Raw genomic sequence first — 20,437 nt, 5'->3', positions numbered from 1 at the left:
ATGCCCCCCTACTCCACCCCACCCCATGCCCCCCCTACTCCACCCCACCCCCCCCCATGCCCCCCTACTCCACCCCCCCCCCATGCCCCCCCTACTCCACCCCACCCCATGCCCCCCTACTCCACCCCACCCCCATGCCCCCCCTACTCCACCCCCACCCCCATGCCCCCCCTACTCCACCCCCCCCCATGCCCCCCCTACTCACACCCCACCCCATGCCCCCCCTACTCCACCCCCCTCCCATGCCCCCCCCTACTCCACCCCCATCCCATGCCCCCACTACTCCACCCCCCCCCATGCCCCCCTACTCCACCCCCCCCCATGCCCCCCTACTCCACCCCACCCCCATGCCCCCCTACTCCACCCCACCTCCCCCCATGCCCCCCCCTACTCCACCCCCATGCCCCCCTACTCCACCCCACCTCCCTCCCATGCCCCCCTACTCCACCCCACCCCCATGCCCCCCTACTCCACCCCCCCCCCCATAGCCTCCCTACTCCACCCCACCCCCCCCCATGCCCCCCTACTCCACCCCCCACCTCCCATGCCCCCTACTCCACCCCCCCCCCATGCCCCCCTACTCCACCCCTCCCCATGCCCCCCCTACTCCACCCACCCCATGCCTCCTACTCCACCCCACCCCCCCCATGCCCTCCCACCCCCCCCCCACCGGCGTGCGTTGCCGCAGACTCACGGGGAGGTTGAGCGTCGCATCGTGTCTCAGCTGCTGACGCTCATGGACGGCCTCAAGCAGCGCACGCACGTGGTCGTCATGGCGGCGACCAACCGGCCCAACAGCATCGACCCCGGCGCTGCGTCGCTTCGGTAGGAACGGCCCCCCCACCGCCCGCCACCCCGCCCGCCGACTTCCGGGTGCTGTCGCTTGCCCCCCCCCCCCCACTCTGCCTGCAAGGCCTCACGGCAGTCCTACGGCGATCCCGCAGACGCGCTCGGACGTCGACGTCCCGCTTGTCGATCGTCGACGTCCACGCGTCCGTCACGTGACCTGCGCTGCGCACAACGCGAGCGTCTGCGTGCGTGTGTGTGCGTGCCTTCATAGGTGCTCGCTAACAGCACTTGCCCCTACAGTCTGTTAAGGCTATTACGGGGGATCTTTTCCTCGTGTCTCAACGCGTTTGTGTCACCCGCAGCAACCCACGTCCTCTCACCTGCCCCCCCCCCCACCACCACCCCCGTGTGCCACCGCTGTGACCAGGCCGCTTTGACCGGGAGGTCGACATCGGAATCCCGGACTCGACGGGGAGGCTGGAGATCTTGCAGATCCACACCAAAAACATGAAAGCTGTCGGGAGACGTGGACCTTGAGCAGGTGAGCGATGGGGCGGTCACTCGACCGGCGATTCTGTTTCTCTCGTCACAGTTCGGGGTCACGGTTCGATTCCGGAATCGATACTTTTTTAAATCCTTTATATTAAGTTCGCTTGCTTGCTTGCTTACGACCGTGCAAATCTTTCGGTCGTTTTTTAACCCACTTCCCGTGATCCAATCGAGCTGACATTTTGCACACAGACTCGTTGTGCGTGACAATTAATGTTCGTGAAAAAGATTTCCAAAATTTTACGCTTTTTAGGACAAATTGATTATATTTAATTACCAATTACTTAATGGTGCAATGCAATCATCTGACCCATAGGTGGCAGCCATCTCAAGCCAGAGGACGAGAGGACTCTAGCCGCCACGCATATAAAGGATTTATAGTGAAAAACTTAGTTTTTACGGGTTATACTTATTTGGCCTTGTGTTTTAACCGTCCCGTTCTCGCCATGAGCTTGAATTGAACAGTTTCGCGTTGTGCAAGCGTAATTTGTCGTGGTTTAACAATGCATGGATTTCATTGTTTTGCATTGATTAAGCTCGTGATACATGGACCATATGTATGTATGTAGGAATTGGTGTTTTTCAGTTAATGTGTATGTTATAGTTAATGGGTTCATGTGACCCCTGCATCTGCTGGAGGCTGCTACATTCTCGATTCTGAAACAGATAATTGATTTTCTTGGTTCTTTCGGTAAAGTCACGTAGAAGGGAAATAATAAAATAATAAAAATAAAATAATTCTCACGACGCTGTCTTTCCGACAGACCTGTTCTTCACCTGAGGACGGCTGCTTGCGTTGTGGCCGAAACGTCGTGAGAATTATTTTATTATGTTTTATTTTTATTATTTTATTATGTTTTATTTTTATTATTTTATTATGTTTTATTTTTATTATTTTATTATTTCCCTTCTACATGACTTTACCGAAAGAACCAAGAAGATGAATCCCTGCAGTCACGAAAGCTTTAAATCGAAAGATAATTGATTGTCGAATCAAACCGCGACCTTTAACAGTGAATTGCTACACCTCTAAATGATTTGCATTATTGGGCACCCGACACCTGATTTGGCCACCCGGTCGCCGCCGATTTATCTTCCCTGAAATGTCGGCTAAGGCCGTTGACTCGCTACAACTTGTTTGTATGTATGTTGAACTTCTTTCGCACTGCACGTAGCCAACCATAGTCATCTTGGAGATGCAGGGACGTGTGGATGTGGGGTTTAGTTATGGGGTTGCCGACACCCAGAGTTTGAACCCAGGACCTCGTTGTGTAGCCGACGCGACGCTCTATTGCCACCCCGGGCCACGCTGCACCTCCGATTTAGCACGATGGGTTATGTAAGGTGCGAAAGAAGTTCAACATACAAACACCCTGTCGACAGAGGTCGCAACCGGGTACCCGATACCCGTACCCTACCCGATACCCGGCTACCCGTACCCGGCCGGGTATGGGTACGGGTACCCGTTTGCGACCCTGGTGCGGCCGGGTACGGGTAAGAAATCAAAACCCGTTTGCGACCTCTGCCGGTCAATCACCTCTGTTTGACACGGAGGCTTTCGCAACCAATATCATCCATAATGAAAAAAAAAATTTGGGTTGGTTTGCGAAAATATAAACGTGTCGGTAAACCCACCACCACCCAACACAGCCAATTAGTAAGGTATGTCACATGAACAAAACATGCCAATTAAGTTACTAGTGCAGCAGCACACCCAGTGTGTTGGAGAAGTAAACCTACGAGATTTACAATTCGAGTACGATGTTATGCCGGCAATTCCAGTCAGCCTCATCGAATTGTAAATCTAGATTTGAAGCTTTCGTGGCTGCAGGAATCCATCCTCTTTGGTTCTTTCGGTAAAGTCACGTGGGTAGAAAATTAATAGATCACGACGTTTCGATCGCAACACAAGCAATCGTCATAAGGCGAGACAAACACAGCAGGAGTACTGCTGTGTTTAGCTATGATCTATTTTCTACCTACGTGACTTTACCGAAAGAACCAGTGGGTACGAATTGTAAATGTTGTGGGTTTACATTATGACTGCAGGTATTGTGGTCTATGCAAACATGACTCCTCGTACAAAAGGTGTCAGTTTTGTTGCCAGATTAAAGGGTAAAAAAACAATTATCATATTTTTTACTGGCAAATGAGGTTCCAATGGTGTAAATGCTTACCCCGAGCTCTGATACTCTGATGGTGCATTGTCTTTGATTTGTGCGCCTTTTGGTGTCATCTGGTCCAACCCATGTGAGACTAGGCTCTAAGGAAAGCTGTCTCGGGTGTGGACCAATCAACCTCAAGGACAGTGCATACATTATCAGAGTTATGTTTTTTGTTTGCATTACCACTGCAGGTATTGTGGTCTATGCAAACATGACTCCTCGTACAAAAGGTGTCAGTTTTGTTGCCAGATTAAAGGGTAAAAAAACCAATTATCATCTTTTTCTACTGGCAAATGAGGTACCAATGGTGTAAACCTGACTAAATTGGCTGTGCCGGGTGGCGGCGGGTTTATTTAACGGCACATTTAACATTTTACGCAAACTGACCCAACGGAAAAAAAACCCCTCTCGTTTTACGGTCAACCTCTGGTGTGTCCCCCGCCCTCCCTTTGACGCGGACGACTGGCAGGTCGCGAACGAGACTCACGGCCATGTGGGCGCCGACCTGGCGGCTCTGTGCTCGGAGGCAGCGCTGCAGGCGATCCGCAAGAAGATGGACGTCATCGATCTTGACGACGAAACCATCGATGCCGAGATCATGAACTCCCTCGCCGTCACCATGGACGACTTCCGGGTGAGTGTGTGTGTGTGGTGGTGGCTAGGAGATGTTAACTGCCTCGCCTGGTACACAGGAGGTCGTGGGTTCGATCCTGGCCCTGACGATGCCTGCTGCTGTATATTTGGAATTTGAGTGTCTCTCATCATCATCACGGTGGCTAGGAGATGTTAACTGCCTCGCCTGGTGTACAGGAGGTCGTGGGTTCGATCCCGGCCCTGACGATGCCTGCTGCTGTATATTTGGAGTTTGCGTGTCTCTCGTCATCATCACGGTGGCTAGGAGATGTTAACTGCCTCGCCTGGTGTACAGGAGGTCGTGGGTTCGATCCCCGCCCTGACGATGCTTGCTGCTGTATATTTGGAGTTTGCGTGTCTCTCGTCATCATCAGGGTGGCTAGGAGATGTTAACTGCCTCGCCTGGTGTACAGGAGGTCGTGGGTTTGATCCCGGCCCTGACGATGCCTGCTGCTGTATATTTGGAGTTTGCGTGTCTCTCGTCATCATCACGGTGGCTAGGAGATGTTAACTGCCTCGCCTGGTGTACAGGAGGTCGTGGGTTCGATCCCCGCCCTGACGATGCCTGCTGCTGTTTATTTGGAGTTTGCGTGTCTCTCGTCATCATCACGGTGGCTAGGAGATGTTAACTGCCTCGCCTGGTGCACAGGAGGTCGTGGGTTCGATCCCGGCCCTGACGATGCCTGCTGCTGTATATTTGTAGTTTGCGTGTCTCTCGTCATCATCACGGTGGCTAGGAGATGCTAACTGCCTCGCCTGGCGTACAGGAGGTCGTGGGTTCGATCCCGGCCCTGACGATGCCTGCTGCTGTATATTTGGAGTTTGCGTGTCTCTCGTCATCATCACGGTGGCTAGGAGATGTTAACTGCCTCGCCTGGCACACAGGAGGTCGTGGGTTCGATCCCGGCCCTGACGATGCCTGAGTTTGCGTGTTCTCCCCGTGGTCGCGTGGATTTTTCCCCGGGTCCTCTGGTTTTTCCCTCCACATTGAGAAAAATGCGCTTTAGAGTATTTGGCTGCTGTACATTTCCCACGTGATAAGCCACTTGATCCCAGCTATCATTTTTGACCAGGTCACTTATGAAAAAGAGCTACATAGCTCAGTGGGCCTAAACTGGTAAAATTATTATTAATATTTGGTTCTTTCAGTAAAGTCACGTAGAAAGAGAAAAGAATAAATAAAATAATAGCATACGACGTTTCGATTGCAACACAAGCAATCATCATCCGGTACAAATGAAAGAAAAAACAAACCTAGTAAACTTAGAAATATAATGCAATGCAACACAGAGATTCGGCTAACATCACACATAGGCACATGTGTGTGTCTCTGTCTGTGTGTCTCTGTGTTTTCTCTCTCTGCTTGTGTGTCTGTCTGTGTGTCTATGTTGTGTGTCTCTCTCTGTGTGTCTCTGTGTTGTCTCTGTCTGCTTGTGTGTCTGTTTGTGTGTCTATGTTGTGTGTCTCTCTCTGTGTGTCTCTGTGTGTGTCTCTCTCTGCTTGTGTGTCTGTCTGTGTGTCTCCGTGTCTGTGTTGTGTGTGTCTCTCTCTGTGTGTGTCGCTGTGTTTTCTCTCTCTGCTTGTGTCTGTCTGTGTGTCTCTCTCTGTGTGTCTGTCTGTGTGTCTATGTTGTGTGTCTCTCTGTGTGTTTCTGTGTTGTCTCTCTCTGCTTGTGTGTCTGTCTGTGTGTTTCCGTGTCTATGTTGTGTGTCTTTCTCTGTGTGTCTGTGTGTCTCTCTCTGTGTGTCTCCGTGTCTATGTTGTGTGTCTCTCTCTGCTTGTGTGTCTGTCTGTGTGTCTCCTTGTCTGTGTTGTGTGTCTCTCTGTGTGTCTCTGTGTTGTGTCTCTCTGCTTGTGTGTCTGTCTGTGTGTCTCCGTGTCTGTGTTGTGTGTCTCTCTCTGTGTGTCTCTGTGTTGTCTCTCTCTGCTTGCGTGTCTGTCTGTGTGTCTCCGTGTCTGTGTTTTGTCTCTCTCTCGGTGTTGTATTGCATTATATTTCTAAGCTTACTCGGTTTTGTTTTTGCTTTCATTTGTACCTGATGATGATCGCTTGTGTTGCAATCGAAACGTCGTATGCTATTATTTAATTTCTTATTTTCTCTTTCAACGTGACTTTACCCAAAGAACCAAAGAGTAATTCCCGCAGTCACGAAAGCTCCAAATCAAGTTAAAATAATTATTGTTCATAATTTATAGTTTGTGTGTGTGCAGGTGGGGAGTGATAGAGTGGCAGTTAAGGTGCTGCATTACACACCTGGTGACCCCGAGTTCGATTCCCGCTCACGGCCAACACCAGTGACAATTATCTGAACTGGTCCTGGGCCTCCCCTAGGTCGACTCAGCCTCAAATGAGTACCTGGTGCGATGTGTAAACATCGCCGCTAGGGGGACAAAGGCGGTCGGGCGTGGTGCTGGCCACCCACCCACCCACCCTTCGTGTACCGTGCCAGCTTTCATAGGTGCTACTCGCTTGGCAGCACTTGCCCCAACAGTGTAATGAGGCTACACGGGGTGTCTCTGTCTTTCGTACGTGTCAGTGGGCCCTGGCTCAGAGCAACCCGTCGGCACTGCGCGAGATGGTGGTGGAGGTGCCCAACGTGACGTGGGAAGACATCGGTGGCTTGGAGAGCGTCAAGAGGGAGCTGCAAGAGCTGGTGCAGGTGCGTGTGTGTGGTGGGTTGAACAACGAAAAGGGGGAACTTCTCTTGAAGCAAACGCAGTTTTATTGAACAGTTCAACTTAACGCAGAGGGGGGTAACGGCCCCTCACACCCGATACATAACACTGGTCAACAACAAAAAAAAACATTTCGATTTAAAGCTTTCGTGACTGCAGGGATTCATCTTCTTGGTTCTTTCGGTAAAGTGACGTAGAAGGAAAATAATAAAATTATAAAAATGAAACATAATAAAATAATTGTCACGACGTTTCGGCCACAACGCAAGCAGCCATCCTCAGGTGACGGCTGCTTGCGTTGTGGCCGAAACGTCGTGAGAATTGTATTTTATTGTTTTATTTTTATTATTTTATTACTTCCCTTCTACGTGACTTTACCGAAAGAACCAAGAAGATGAATCCCTGCAGTCACGAAAGCTTTAAATCGAGATTGTTACAGCTCCTTCGGTAAAGTCACGTAGGAAAAAAATGAAATTAAAATTAATAAAAATAAAATGCTAAAATAATAAAAATCACAGATGTTTTATTAGTTTATAAAATAAATAAAGAAAAAACTATTAAACACCCGATTTTTCTTATTTTCTTATTTTATTTTTATTAACTTTAATTCCATTTTTTACCTACGTGACTTTACCGAAAAAAACTAAGCGTACGAATCCTTGCAGTCACGAAAGCTTCAAATCTAGAACTATTACAGCTCCGCTTACCCTCCCGCGGTCAGGACCACGCTTCCGCCCGCTGTCATCCACGCCCTCGGCCCTCATTCGCAGCAGCCTCCGCCCCCCTTCTTGGCATCATCACCACGTGCCTCTCATCCCCCACCAGTACCCCGTGGAGCACCCGGAGAAGTTCCTCAAGTTCGGCATGACGCCCTCCAAGGGCGTGCTGTTCTACGGGCCGCCGGGCTGCGGCAAGACGCTGCTGGCCAAGGCGATCGCCAACGAGTGCCAGGCCAACTTCATCTCCATCAAGGGGCCAGAACTGCTCACCATGTGGTTCGGCGAGTCGGAGGCCAACGTGCGTGACGTCTTCGACAAGGTGAGGCACCTCCCCCTCCACCCTCCCCTCCCCCTCGAAGCCCAGGGGTGGTCGGCAACCACAATAACACGAAGAGGTGATAGTAGTTTTTTTACGCTCCTATCTGGCAACAAAACTGACACCTTTTTTTTTTACAAGGAGTCATGTTTGCATAGACCACAATACCTGTGGTCGTAATTCAAACAAAAAACACAACTCTGATAATGTTATGCACTGTCCTTGAAGTTGATTGGTCCACACCCGAGACAGCTTTCCTTAGAGCCTAGTCTCACATGGTGTTGGACCAGATGAGGCTCTAAGGAAAGCTGTCTCGGGTGTGGACCAATCAACTTCAAGGACAGTGCATAACATTATCAGATTTACACTATGAGATCTCTTTTACCAGTGGCAAGATATAGTAGTAGGTTTTTACCCTTTTAAACTGGTACTAAACTGACACCTTTATTCCAGGCATCATGTTTGCAATAACCACAACAAAAGTAGTCAAACAAGCAAACAAAAGAAGCAACTCTGATAATGATAATAATATGAACTGTCCTTGAAGTTGATTGGTCCACACCCAAGGACAGTGCATATTATTATCATTATCAGAGTTGCTTCTTTTGTTTGCTTTTTTGACTACTTTTGTTGTGGTTATTGCAAACATGATGCCTTGAATAAAGGTGTCCGTTTTGTACCAGTTTAAAAGGGTAAAAACCTACTACTATATTTTGCCACTGGTAAAAGAGATCTCATAGTGTAAATCTGATAATGTTATGCACTGTCCTTGAAGTTGATTGGTCCACACCCGAGACAGCTTTCCTTAGATCGTCATCTGGTCCAACACCATGTGAGACTAGGCTCTAAGGAAAGCTGTCTCGGGTGTGGACCAATCAACTTCAAGGACAGTGCATACATTATCAGAGTTATGTTTTTTTTTTAATTATGACTGCCGATTGCGACCTCTGCCGACCCCTGTCCTTGGGTCATCGCGTAACTACGGTGCAACCTTGCGTGTCCCGACTCGCTAGGGACTGGGGTGTGGGCGCTTATGTGAATAAGGGCGCATATGTGAATTAGGTCGGATACGTGAACCTCTGTCGGGTACTGGACACATGTAATGTTCACGATAAACCCAAAAACCTGTATTATGAATAATATTGGTCGCGAAAGCCTACGTGTTAAAATGTAAATGTGCAAACTGTTTTCGTGCTTAGAATATGCACATGGGTTTGAGAAAACATTAATGCCTGTGAAAAGGACGGGTGTGTGAACATCTACAGAACATGAACGTTACACCATGCCGCACGATTGCTGTACTGGGCATTGGCGGTTGATTGGTCAGGGCGGGCACGTGCATCGCAATGAATAACTCTGAGTGCTTTGACAATCCATTGCGTGATGAAGGCCTGCCTCACCCATGCCTTGCGACGGGAGCCGTTTGCGTCCTACGTCACCACGCTCAATAGCAGCGCTTGCTCCAGCAGCGCTACGTGGGTAGATCTTTGTGGGTGAGCGCACTGCACCGCGGCGGACCCGTCGACCCGAGTTTGATATCCCGTGCGCGCGCGTGCGTACGCTTGAGTAGGCGCGTCAGGCGTCTCCCACAGTCCTCTTCCTCGACGAGCTCGACTCGATCGCGAAGGCGCGCGGAGGCGGAGGCGGGGACGGTGGTGGAGCGGCCGACCGCGTCATCAACCAGATCCTCACCGAGATGGACGGCATGGGCGTCAACAAGAACGTCTTCATCATCGGGGCCACCAACCGGTGAGAAGCGCCAATCGGGTCTGTCGGTCGCTCGTGCCGTTGGGGGTTGGGGGTCTGTCCCCCCTCTCAAGAGACCGAGCAGTCTGGCTCTATTGCCGAGAGACACGGAGGTCGATCCGTCAGCCTGTCATTGTCAAGAGACCGTGTCTCTCTCCCACACCTCCGATTAGCACGGTTGGCTACCTACAGTGCGGAAGAAGTTTGTACATTGTTGATTTGAAGCTTTCGTGACTGCAGGAATCCATACTCTTTGGTTCTTTCGGTAAAGTCATCACGTGTCTAGAAAATAAAATAAATCACGACGTTTCGGGCGCAACACAAGCGACCGTCATCAGGCGAGACGCTCGTTTTGCGCCCGAAACGTCGTGATTCGTTTTATTTTGTACCTACGTGACTTTACCGAAAGAACCAAAGAGTATAAAGTTTGTACATATTATGTACGTGTCAGAGGTTGGTCGTCTCTCAAGTTTATCATTGTCCAGAGACACAGAGACCAGCCTGCCAGTCCATTATTGGGTTTAGACACCCGTAGTGGTCTGTCGAAACCCCGTGTCAACCTATGATCAGAGGGAGGTTGCCTCATTCTCCTCTGCTGCTCCCATGGTCTGAAACTTCCTTTACCCCATCCATCAATGCTGTTCGTGCCCCTTTTCAAGTATAGACTCATGACCATCCCTTTTTTCTTCTGCCTATGACCGACCGTCCCTATCTGCAAATTTAATCTGCCCATTGTTTCTGTGCAGCATCTTGAGATGCGATCGCATTCATGCGCCTTCATGAATTCAACCTATTATACACGATGGAGCAGAGGTCGCAACCGGGTACCCGATACCCGTACCCTACCTGATACCCGGCTACCCGTACCCGGCCGGGTACGGGTAGCCGTTTGCGACCCTGGTGCGGCCGGGTACGGGTAGGCCGTGAGTCACTGGTGAGTAACTGTTTGTCACTCATTTCCCAATGTCTTGTCTCTTCTCACAATTCACGTTCCTAGAATCAACCCACCCGCGCCTGCAACATGGCTTCATCCCAGAGGTCGCAATCAGGTACCCGATACCCGTACCCTACCCGTACCCAGGGTACAGGTACGGGTACCCGTTTTCGACCCTGGTGCGGCCGGGTACGGGTAAGGAATCAAAACCCGTTTGCGACCTCTGCGATGGAGGCACCGTGGAGGACAGATGTTAACTCCCTCGTCTGGTACGAAGGAGGCGGGGCGTTTGATCCTGACCCCAACTCCATGTATATTTTGGAGTTTACACGTTCTCCCCCTGGGTGGCGAAGATTTTTCTCCGGGTTCCTCCGGTTTTTCCTTTCGCACTTGGAAACGTGAGTTTCAAGATAATTTGGCTGCTATAATTTTCCACACGATGAGCGAAAATTTACCGGATCTGCATATACAGATATTTTACTGTGACGGTCTCACCTGAAAACGGAAGCTTGTGTTGCCTCCGAAACGTCGTGATTTTATTGTTATTAATTTGAATTTATTTTTTTTACCCACGTGACTTTACCGAAAGAACTAAGAGTATGAATCCTTGCAGTTTAGTTTACATTCAAGAACCTGTAATCTGCTGATAGGGTTTTTCCCCTATTTTCTGCCAACAAAACTGACACCCTTTGCAAGGAATCATGCTTACATTAACCACAATACTTGCAGTCAAATGCAAACAAAAAATAATACTCTGATAATTTATGCATTGTCTTTGAAACTGATTGGTCCACACCAGAGACAGCTTTCTTTAGAGCCTAGTCTCATATGGTGTTCCACCAGATGACGCCAAAAGGCGCACAGTTCAAAGACAACGCACTACCAGAGTAATGAGAGCTCGGGGTGAGCAGCTACATCATGGGACCTTCTTTGCCAGTACCAAAATATACTGATAGGGGTTTTTCCCCTTTGATTCTTTGCAAAAGGTGTCAGTTTTGTTGCCAGAAAAAAGGGGAAAAACCCCTATCAGTATATTTTGGTACTGGCAAAGGAGGTCCCATGATGATGAACCTTATCCATTGTTGTCTCGAGACTCAGTCAGAGACTCTTCTATCTGTCATTGTCTATACACCCAGTAAGAGAGCAGTCTGTCCACCTATTTTTGTCTCTTAACTTGGTTGAGCGCATCGGGTAGCGATACTTGGAAAACTTAATTGTGAAACACAGATGTCCTGGGCCCAGATTTGAACCCAGCTTCTCGGCCGTATCGGCTTAAGACGCAGCCAATTTTCTAAGCCTCATAAACCACCGTGCCATCTCCTGTTAATGACCCTCTAACTTTCTTCTCAACAGTCTACTGAAAATTGTAAAAGTGATTGCTCCATATCTTGGTGAGCGGTATAAAGGATTCCATCCGTGCATTGAGGTTGGTGAGAGACACGTAGAGGCTTTGGTATCCAAGATGTTTCCTCTTCTTGGTTCTTTCGGTAAAGTCACGTAGAATGGAAATAATAAAATAATAAAAATAAAACATGATAAAATAATTCTCACGACGTTTCGGCCACAACGCAAGCAGCCGTCCTCAGGTGAAGAACAGGTCTGTCGAGAAGACAGCGTCTGAATGAAACACCCCAGACTTGGAGCGTCTATTTAAGCTGGGTTGACTTTACCGAAAGAACCAAGAAGATGAATCCCTGCAGTCAAGAAATCTTTAAATCGAAATTTATACAAGATGTTGTCTTCCCTGTCATATCTTCATTATTCTTTTAGAGGGGTATCTATAAATAGATCACCCTGTAGGTGCTTGCTTTGTACCGGGAAGGGTCTTCTAGACCTCTGCAACAGCCTAGAGCAGTGATACCCAGTTCGCTCTTGCAAATGAGATCCATTCTGGTCTGCTGAGTTCTCACCTGCTTTAAACAGAATACATTGGAACTTTAAACCTTTTTGGACTTTGCTGCCCACCATCAGACCTCGACAAAATGTCACAGACCATCATGCAGCAACAATGTAATCCTGTAATTAAGTAAAATTATAAATGCTGTAAATCGTAGAATTCGCACAAATTCTGTGTTCCTTGTAAATCTTGCGTGGTATCTTTTGAAATATGTTTTATTTTGCCAGGTAAGGCCCACTGAGCTATGGAGCTGTTTTTCAGAAGTGACCTGGATATCACGAATGATAGCTAAACGAGTTGACTCATGTGGAAATTTATAGCAGCCAAATACCCTAAACGTACGTTCCTTAAATGTGGAGCGATGAACCGAAGAGCCCGGAGAAAAATCCACGCGACCACGGGGGGAGATCATGCAAGGTCCAAATATTCAGGGTCAGGATGGAACCCACGACCTCCTGCATACCAGGCGAGGCAGTTAACATCTCGCCACGTTCCGTGCACCGCTGTTCACGATCCTTGCGGGATAGGAAGTGGTCCGTGACACAGAGGTTTGGGGGGACCGGTGGCCTGGAGGGTTAATGTTGACTGAGCAGCAGAGGTCGCAACCGGGTACCCGATACCCGTACCCTACCCGATACCCGGCTACCCGTACCCGGCCGGGTACGGATACGGGTAGCCGTTTGCGACCCTGGTGCGGCCGGGTACGGGTAGGCCGTGAGTCACTGGTGAGTCACCGTTTGTCACTCATTTCGGGTAGGGTACGGGTACGGGTAGACCGTGAGTCACTGGTGAGTCACCATTTCTCACTCATTTCGGGTACGGGTAGGGTACGGGTAGGGAACGGGTACCCGTACCCGGCCGGGTACGGGTAGGGTACCCATTTGCGACCCTGGTGCGGCAGGGTACGGGTACGGGTAAGGAATCAAAACCCGTTTGCGACCTCTGCCGAGCAGCGCTGTGGCTCTGTGTTCACGTTCGCAGGCCCGACATCATCGACCCCGCCATCCTGCGCCCGGGACGCTTAGATCAGCTGATCTACATCCCCTTGCCAGACGAAAAGTCTCGCACGGCCATCCTCAAGGCCAACCTGCGCAAGTCGCCCATCGCAAAGGTAACCCGTCAGGAATGCAGTCACTCATCCACGTCGTCAAGGAACGTAAACCATCATCACGTGAACTCCGGTCCATCCTTGCAGCAGCAGCGACGGCTTTTGGCTAGCCGTCGAACAAAGACGGTCACATTTCGATTTAAAGCTTTCGTGACTGCAGGGATTCATCTTCTCGGTTCTTTCGGTAAAGTCACGTAGAAGGGAAGAATTATTTTATTATGTTTTATTTTTATTATTTTATTTACTTCCCTTCTACGTGACTTTACCGAAAGAACCAAGAAGAAAGACGGTCACCTCATTGCGCACTTTCGAATGCGTTTCTGTGGCCTTCTGGAACGCTCTTCCTTCCGATATTAGGAATCCACTGGAGTGCTTTTAACTTTTTAAGCTCGATTGAAAACTCTTTTATTGTTAAACTGCTCTTTGGGTTTAGTTTATCAGTCCCCCCCACCCGCACCTCCGATTAACGCGGTTGCGATACGTACGGTGCGAGAGAAGTTTAGCATACATATGTAATGGGTTCCGGAGACACTTGTAGAGGCAACTTCTTTATTACAATCCAACACTCCAGCAGTCCTGATACTCTGTTACAGCCTAGGTACACAGCCTAGGTACACAGCCTAGGTACATAGCCTAGGTACACAGCCTAGGTACACAGCCTAGGTACACAGCCTAGGTACACAGCCTAGGTACACAGCCTAGGTACACAGCCTAGGTACACAGCCTAGGTACACAGCCTAGGTACACAGCCTAGGTACACAGCCTAGGTACACAGCCTAGGTACACAGCCTAGGTACACAGCCTAGGTACACAGCCTAGGTACACAGCCTAGGTACACAGCCTAGGTACACAGCCTAGGTACACAGCCTAGGTACACAGCCCAGGTACACAGCCTAGGTACACAGCCTAGATACACAGCCTAGGTACACAGCCTAGGAACACAGCCTAGGTAGACAGCCTAGGTACACAGCCTAGGTACACAGCCTAGGTACACAGCCTAGGTACACAACCTAGGTACACAGCCTAGGTACACAGCCTAGGTACACAGCCTAGGTACACAGCCTAGATACACAGCCTAGGTACACAGCCTAGGTACACAGCCTAGGTACACAGCCTAGATACACAGCCTAGGTACACAGCCTAGGTACACAGCCTAGGTACACAGCCTAGGTACACAGCCTAGGTACACAGCCCAGGTACACAGCCCAGGTACACAGCCTAGATACACTACTCTGGCTACGCTCTGGAACTCGCCCTCACAAGGACGTAGAGCCGGGAGTTCCAGAGTTCCACCACTGGCCCTCACAGCGTCCCAGGGTCCTCAGATGGCTGGTCTTGGGTCTTGGGTCTTGAGCTACCACTGGCCCCGATCGTCCAGGGAGCTGCCCTTTTATGCCTCGTCCCCAACGAGGGGTGGGGCCGTGTGCGCCCCCAGATATCCCACAGAGCACACACAGCCCCCCCCCGTTGGTGGCGCCAAGGGGCTTAACTGTCTGGGGTGCCTAGGGTCCCAGAGCCCCCAGCAGTCCCTCCGCTCTTATGTCACTACACATACATACATGTCCCCTGCACCCCCGCCCATTGATTCCCCCTTCCTATGTGGTGGATTTTCATGATCTGGTAGTCGCCATACAATTGTGGAGTAAATTGTTTCGTCTCGTTCGCTTCTACCTCGTTTGTATTGTTGACGTGCCTTTGCGAATAATTAGAGTAAGCCGTAAATACACGCTTTGAGGCATGACACCCAAATGTGTTCATGCCAGCGTGTGTGTTCGTACCTGTGTGTGCGAAAGGAGCGGTGGTGTAGCGGTTAGCGCGCTGCGCTGCGCTACGAACCTGGCGACCCGGGTTCGATTCCCGTTCACGGTCAACACCAGTGACGATTATTTGAACCAGTTCTGGGCCTCCCCCAGGTCGACTCAGCCTCAAATGGGTACCTGGTGCGATGTGTAAACATCGCTACTGGGGAGACAAAGGCGGTCGGGCGTGGTGCTGGCCACCCACCCCCTCGTGTACCGTTCCGGCCTTCATAGGTGCTCGCTAACAGCACTTGCCCCTACAGTCTGTTAAGGCTATACGGGGGATCTTTGTCTTTGTATCCCCATGTTGCAACAGTAGGGGGGGGGCACAGTTAGTGCATCTGCCGGTCAGTAAACCCATGGCACCTGGGTGTGTCCCGTGACCTCCTGTCATTGGCCTCAAAATGCATCTGACCTGGCAGAGGTGCTGGAATACGATAAAAGCTTACTGGAATAAAAGCGGAAACTCGCCAATCAAAGAAAGGGGGAAAAAAAAGGGGGCATGCCACTTGACCTTGACATGACCTTCTCGATACACAAATTAATCGTTGCCATTGATTAAATGTTAGCGAATGCGCTCAATGATTTTCCCGTAGGAATTGAACTGACGAAACAAGTTAATGACAATCTTATTCTTAGGTTTTTTTCGGTCAAGTCACGTAGGTAAAAAAAATTAAAATTAATAAAAGTAAAATAAAAATAAAATAAAAATTGCGACGTTTCGGAGGCAACACAAGCTTCCGTCTTCAGGTGGAACCGTCACAGCACGATAGCTGTATCAAGTAAGGTGTACATCAACCGCACCTTAACAACTCTTGGAACCTCCCAGTTCAACCAGTCTACACAACAAAGGCTCATTCCTAGTAGCGGCTTTAGCCGCACCAACTTCACAATAATAATTATATCCAGGTGCCTGCCTTGGCTCCTCCCACCCTCAACGAGTATATATACAAGGACGGTTTTCTTGGAATTTCTCTTACTTGATACAGCTATCGTGCTGTGACGGTTCCACCTGAAGACGGAAGCTTGTGTTGCCTCCGAAACGTCGTGATTTTTATTTTATTTTACTTTCATTAATTTTAATTTAATTTTTTTACCTACGTGACTTTACCGAAAAAACCTAAGAATATGAATCCTTGCAGTCACGAAAGCTTCAAATCTAGAATCAATGACAATCTCCCACAACACCACCTCGCATCGCTACACCGCCCTTACTCTTCAGCAGCTTTTTTGGTTTATTTGATGTTCATTTTATTCTCGTATGTTTAAGAGGTGAACTTCACAGGCAGTAACCACATTATTGTGGCCGTTTATATATTACGCCGTTGCAACCTCATTTGCCAGTAGCAAAATATGATAATTGGTTCTTTACCCTTTTATCTGGCAACAAAACTGACACCTTTTTTTTACAAGGAGTCGTGTTTGCATTGACCACAATACCTGCGGTCGGAATGCTAACAAAAAACACAACTCTGATAATGTATGCACTGTCCTTGAAATTGATTGGTCCACACTCGAGAGACAGCTTTTCTTAGAGCCTAGTCTCACATGGTGTTGGGCCTTACCTGGTAAAATCAAAATAGTCTTAAGTAGTTTATAGTATTTCCACGAGCTCATGTGTACCCCCGCCCCCAACTTTCTCTCGTACGCGCTCACGCGCGCATCTTCGTGTTGTTCGTGCCGTGCCCGACTCAGGACGTGGACATCGGCTACCTCTCCAAGACGACCAACGGCTTCTCGGGCGCCGACCTCATGGAGATCTGCCAGCGCGCGTGCAAGCTCGCCATCCGCGAGAGCATCGAGGCCGAGATGAGGCGCGAGCGCGAGCGACAGGCAAACCCGGACGCCGCCATGGTGAGAGGGGCGGGGTGGGGGGAGGGGACGTTCGCACGTGGGGTGGCACGCACACATCGACGCACGCATGGACGTTCGTGCGTGGGGTCGAACGCACGCATCGACGCACCCACGCCACCTCTCGTTTCAGCAGTGCGGTGCAATCCGCTAATCCGCGTTGCGTCGCTCAATAATTTAACGACGCGTGTAACGATTCGGACAAATGAACCGCCGGTAACCTTTCGGAGCTCGTCAGGGAGCATAAAGCGTCATCACGTGAACTCCGGTCAAAGTTCATTTATTTGGTATAGCCCTGTGAGCCATTCGGCTCTTGAATCGGGTGCAACCGCAACAAACACAAAAACATGAACAAGAAAACATCTTAAAGTGAATATGTGACTGAGTGCAAACAGAAAATCCAAGAAAAGACAGCAAAATATTGCAGAAAAAAACACCGTACACCAACACTGTGCAAAAATCCCAGTGGGATGCAAGTCAAACAACCAACAACAACCACAAGACAACTTAGATTAAGGCCATCAGTCTAACTCTGTACTGCAAACAAACAAACATGGCCGAACCAAAAAACTTTTCGAAAATCACCAAAATAAAGCCATGAAAGCAATGAAACAGTGGTCATAGGAACCTCGCAGAAGCGGCTTTTGGCTCAGTCATTGAACAAAGACGGGCACCGCATCGCGCGCTTTCGGATGCACTTTTGTGGCCGTCTGGAACGCTCTTCCCATACTGGCCACTGGCGCTATGCACTTTAAGTTTAGAAGTTTAGATTGAAAAATAATTTTTGTACACGACCATGTTTTTGCTACCCGTCGCGTCTGCACCGCTAACGAAAGGCATTCCGTAAACAAACGCAAGCTGGAAAATGTCACGTACATTTTTCCCTCGCTGTCCGTGATGGACATGTTCCGGAGATGCTCGTGAATAGGAAATATCGCGGATAATGATATTGGCTTACGAAAAGCTACCTTTTTAATGAATTGCCTTAAATAAATCCGTATACATCTCATCACTTTATCTCTCATCACTTTCCTCCTTAATCTAAGTTGTCTTATGGTTGTTGTTGTTGTTTGACTTGCATCCCACTGGGATTTTTGCACACAGCGTTGGTGTACGGTGTTTTTTTCTGCAATATTTTGCTGTCTTTTCTTGGATTTTCTGTTTTCACTCAGTCACATATTCACTTTAAGATGTTTTTTTGTTCATGTTTTTGTTTTTTTGTTTGTTGCTGTTGCACCCGATTCAAGAGCCGAATGGCTCACAGGGCTATACCGAATAAATGAACTTGAACTTTCTCGATGCATCCGTGTTGAATTCCAGATGCGATTCGCGCAAAGCCAAAATCGCGGATGACAAGTTCCGCGAATAGTTCAGGAACACTGCGGTCCACGCTTTTTTTTCTCCCCAACCCGTTTACGTGAACATTCGATTGATCGACTGTGATTTTTTTTTTTATCGCCAGGACGTGGAGGATGAGGACCCGGTGCCCGAGATCCGGCGCGACCATTTCGAGGAGGCGATGCGCTTTGCCCGCCGCTCCGTCTCCGACAACGACATCCGCAAGTACGAGATGTTCGCCCAGACGCTGCAGCAGAGCCGCGGATTCGGCAGCTTCCGCTTCCCGGGCGGAGTCCAGGGCGGTCCCGGCGGAGGCCAGGGCGGTGCCGGAGGCGCCGGCGGTGGTAGCGGCGGTGGCGGCGCTGGCGGTGGTGGCGGGAGCGGCGGCATGTACCAGGACGATGGCGACGACGACCTCTACAGCTAGAGACGGCGCAGCAGCAGTAGTACGGCGCACGACGGGACAGATTGCTCGACGGTGTTGACCTCCGTAGTAGCCAGACGTGACGGGGTAGTGTACGGCCTAACACGAGGACGACGATTACGATGCATTCTCGCTATCGATCGGGGGACCTACGGTCGGTGGGCAGTACCCGGACCCCCCCCCCACCCCCCCCACCCCCATAGCTTTATGTTGATGTCGCAATGGCTGCAGCGCACGCGAAACGGCCCGCAAACAACGTCAATCCTGCACTGCAGGCGTGTTGGCCGCTCTGATCGGGTACTGGAGGGGGGGAATAATTTTCATCCCGGCAACACTTTCTGATTTTTACTGGGCCATGTCAATTCTTTCACTGGACGGGCTTCTTGCATCGACAGAAGGTGATATCCGGAGCCTTGTGTGTGTCTGTGTGTGTGTTAACGTGCGGCTGACAGTGGTATCTGAAATTCTTAAGGGCCAAGGTTCCTCCACCCCTGCTATAGATTGTGTCCAATGACGTACGCGGTGTAACATACGACGGGCGCACACTTGGATGACGACGACGATTAGGATGTCCCTTAATTCTAGATCTGAAGCTTTCGTGACTGCAAGGATTCATATTCTTAGTTCTTTCGGTAAAGTCACGTAGGTAAAAAATGAAATCAAAATTAATCAAATAAAAATCACGACGTTTCGGAGGCAACACAAGCCTCCGTCATCAGGTGGGACCGTCACAGCCAGATTTGCTGCATCTCTTGATGCAGCAAATCTGGCTGTGACGGTCCCACCTGATGTCGTGATTTTTATTTTATTAATTTAGATTTCATTTTTTACCTACGTGACTTTACCGAAAGAACTAAGAAGATGTCCCTTGCCCGTGATATGGAATGAAGTCCACCGACCGTGCGTTTCACCCGGCCTCCCATCGATGTGTTCGGTTTACGAGAATCGCTCAGTTTCGTCAGCGCGGCGTTTTACCGTCTCTCTCTCTCGTGTGTTTCCCATCTTTTATTTCCCGTCTCGTTTGTATAGTTTTATTTCCGCCGTTAGCCTAAATACAGCATTGGCGTAGCACGTGCACGACTTCTAATTTGTACAAATCGGAACGAATCGATCGTCGCTCTCACGCCTTCGATGCCCTTATCTCGACCTGGGCGTAAGAATCTCATTCGGCCGACGAATCGATACGTCGTTAAATTTACGACAGATACGCTTCCTCCCAGGGGACGATCGCAGTGATGCTCACGGAGACGGCAATTTCTTTAGAGGGCACGCTACGGCGTGCGGTTGTCGTACGCGACGACTATTAAGGTGAACCTCCACCAGGAAAGTAGTGACCCCACCCCCCGCCCGCCCGCCCTCCGGCTATCGACGGGATGTTTAGCTTTACAACAGCATGCGCCAGCGTATTAGAGATGCAACGAAATTGACCCTCCGTCAGTAATTCTGACAGGCGATGTGTTTTATTTCGATGATCGAACCGACGCCTTTTGGTC

General features: G+C 49.7%; 1 protein-coding gene across 1 annotated transcript in view; it reads left to right on the top strand.

The window, feature by feature from the left end:
• The window catches only part of LOC144952210 (transitional endoplasmic reticulum ATPase-like), a 51,992-nt gene extending 32,324 nt beyond the window's left edge, over positions 1-19,668 (top strand). Inside the window, 11 exon segments of the mRNA XM_078882624.1 lie at positions 689-805; positions 807-825; positions 1,217-1,299; positions 1,301-1,330; positions 3,973-4,137; positions 6,674-6,796; positions 7,638-7,850; positions 9,418-9,596; positions 13,406-13,535; positions 17,027-17,185; positions 18,645-19,668. Of these exon segments, the coding sequence (XP_078738750.1) occupies positions 689-805; positions 807-825; positions 1,217-1,299; positions 1,301-1,330; positions 3,973-4,137; positions 6,674-6,796; positions 7,638-7,850; positions 9,418-9,596; positions 13,406-13,535; positions 17,027-17,185; positions 18,645-18,947 (1,521 nt within the window). The 3' untranslated portion in view covers positions 18,948-19,668.
• The last annotated feature ends 769 nt before the right edge of the window (positions 19,669-20,437 follow it).

Source organism: Lampetra fluviatilis, chromosome 3 (assembly GCF_964198595.1).
Source record: "Lampetra fluviatilis chromosome 3, kcLamFluv1.1, whole genome shotgun sequence".
Classification (NCBI taxonomy): domain Eukaryota; kingdom Metazoa; phylum Chordata; class Hyperoartia; order Petromyzontiformes; family Petromyzontidae; genus Lampetra; species Lampetra fluviatilis.
This window is presented reverse-complemented; position numbering and strand designations above follow the sequence as displayed.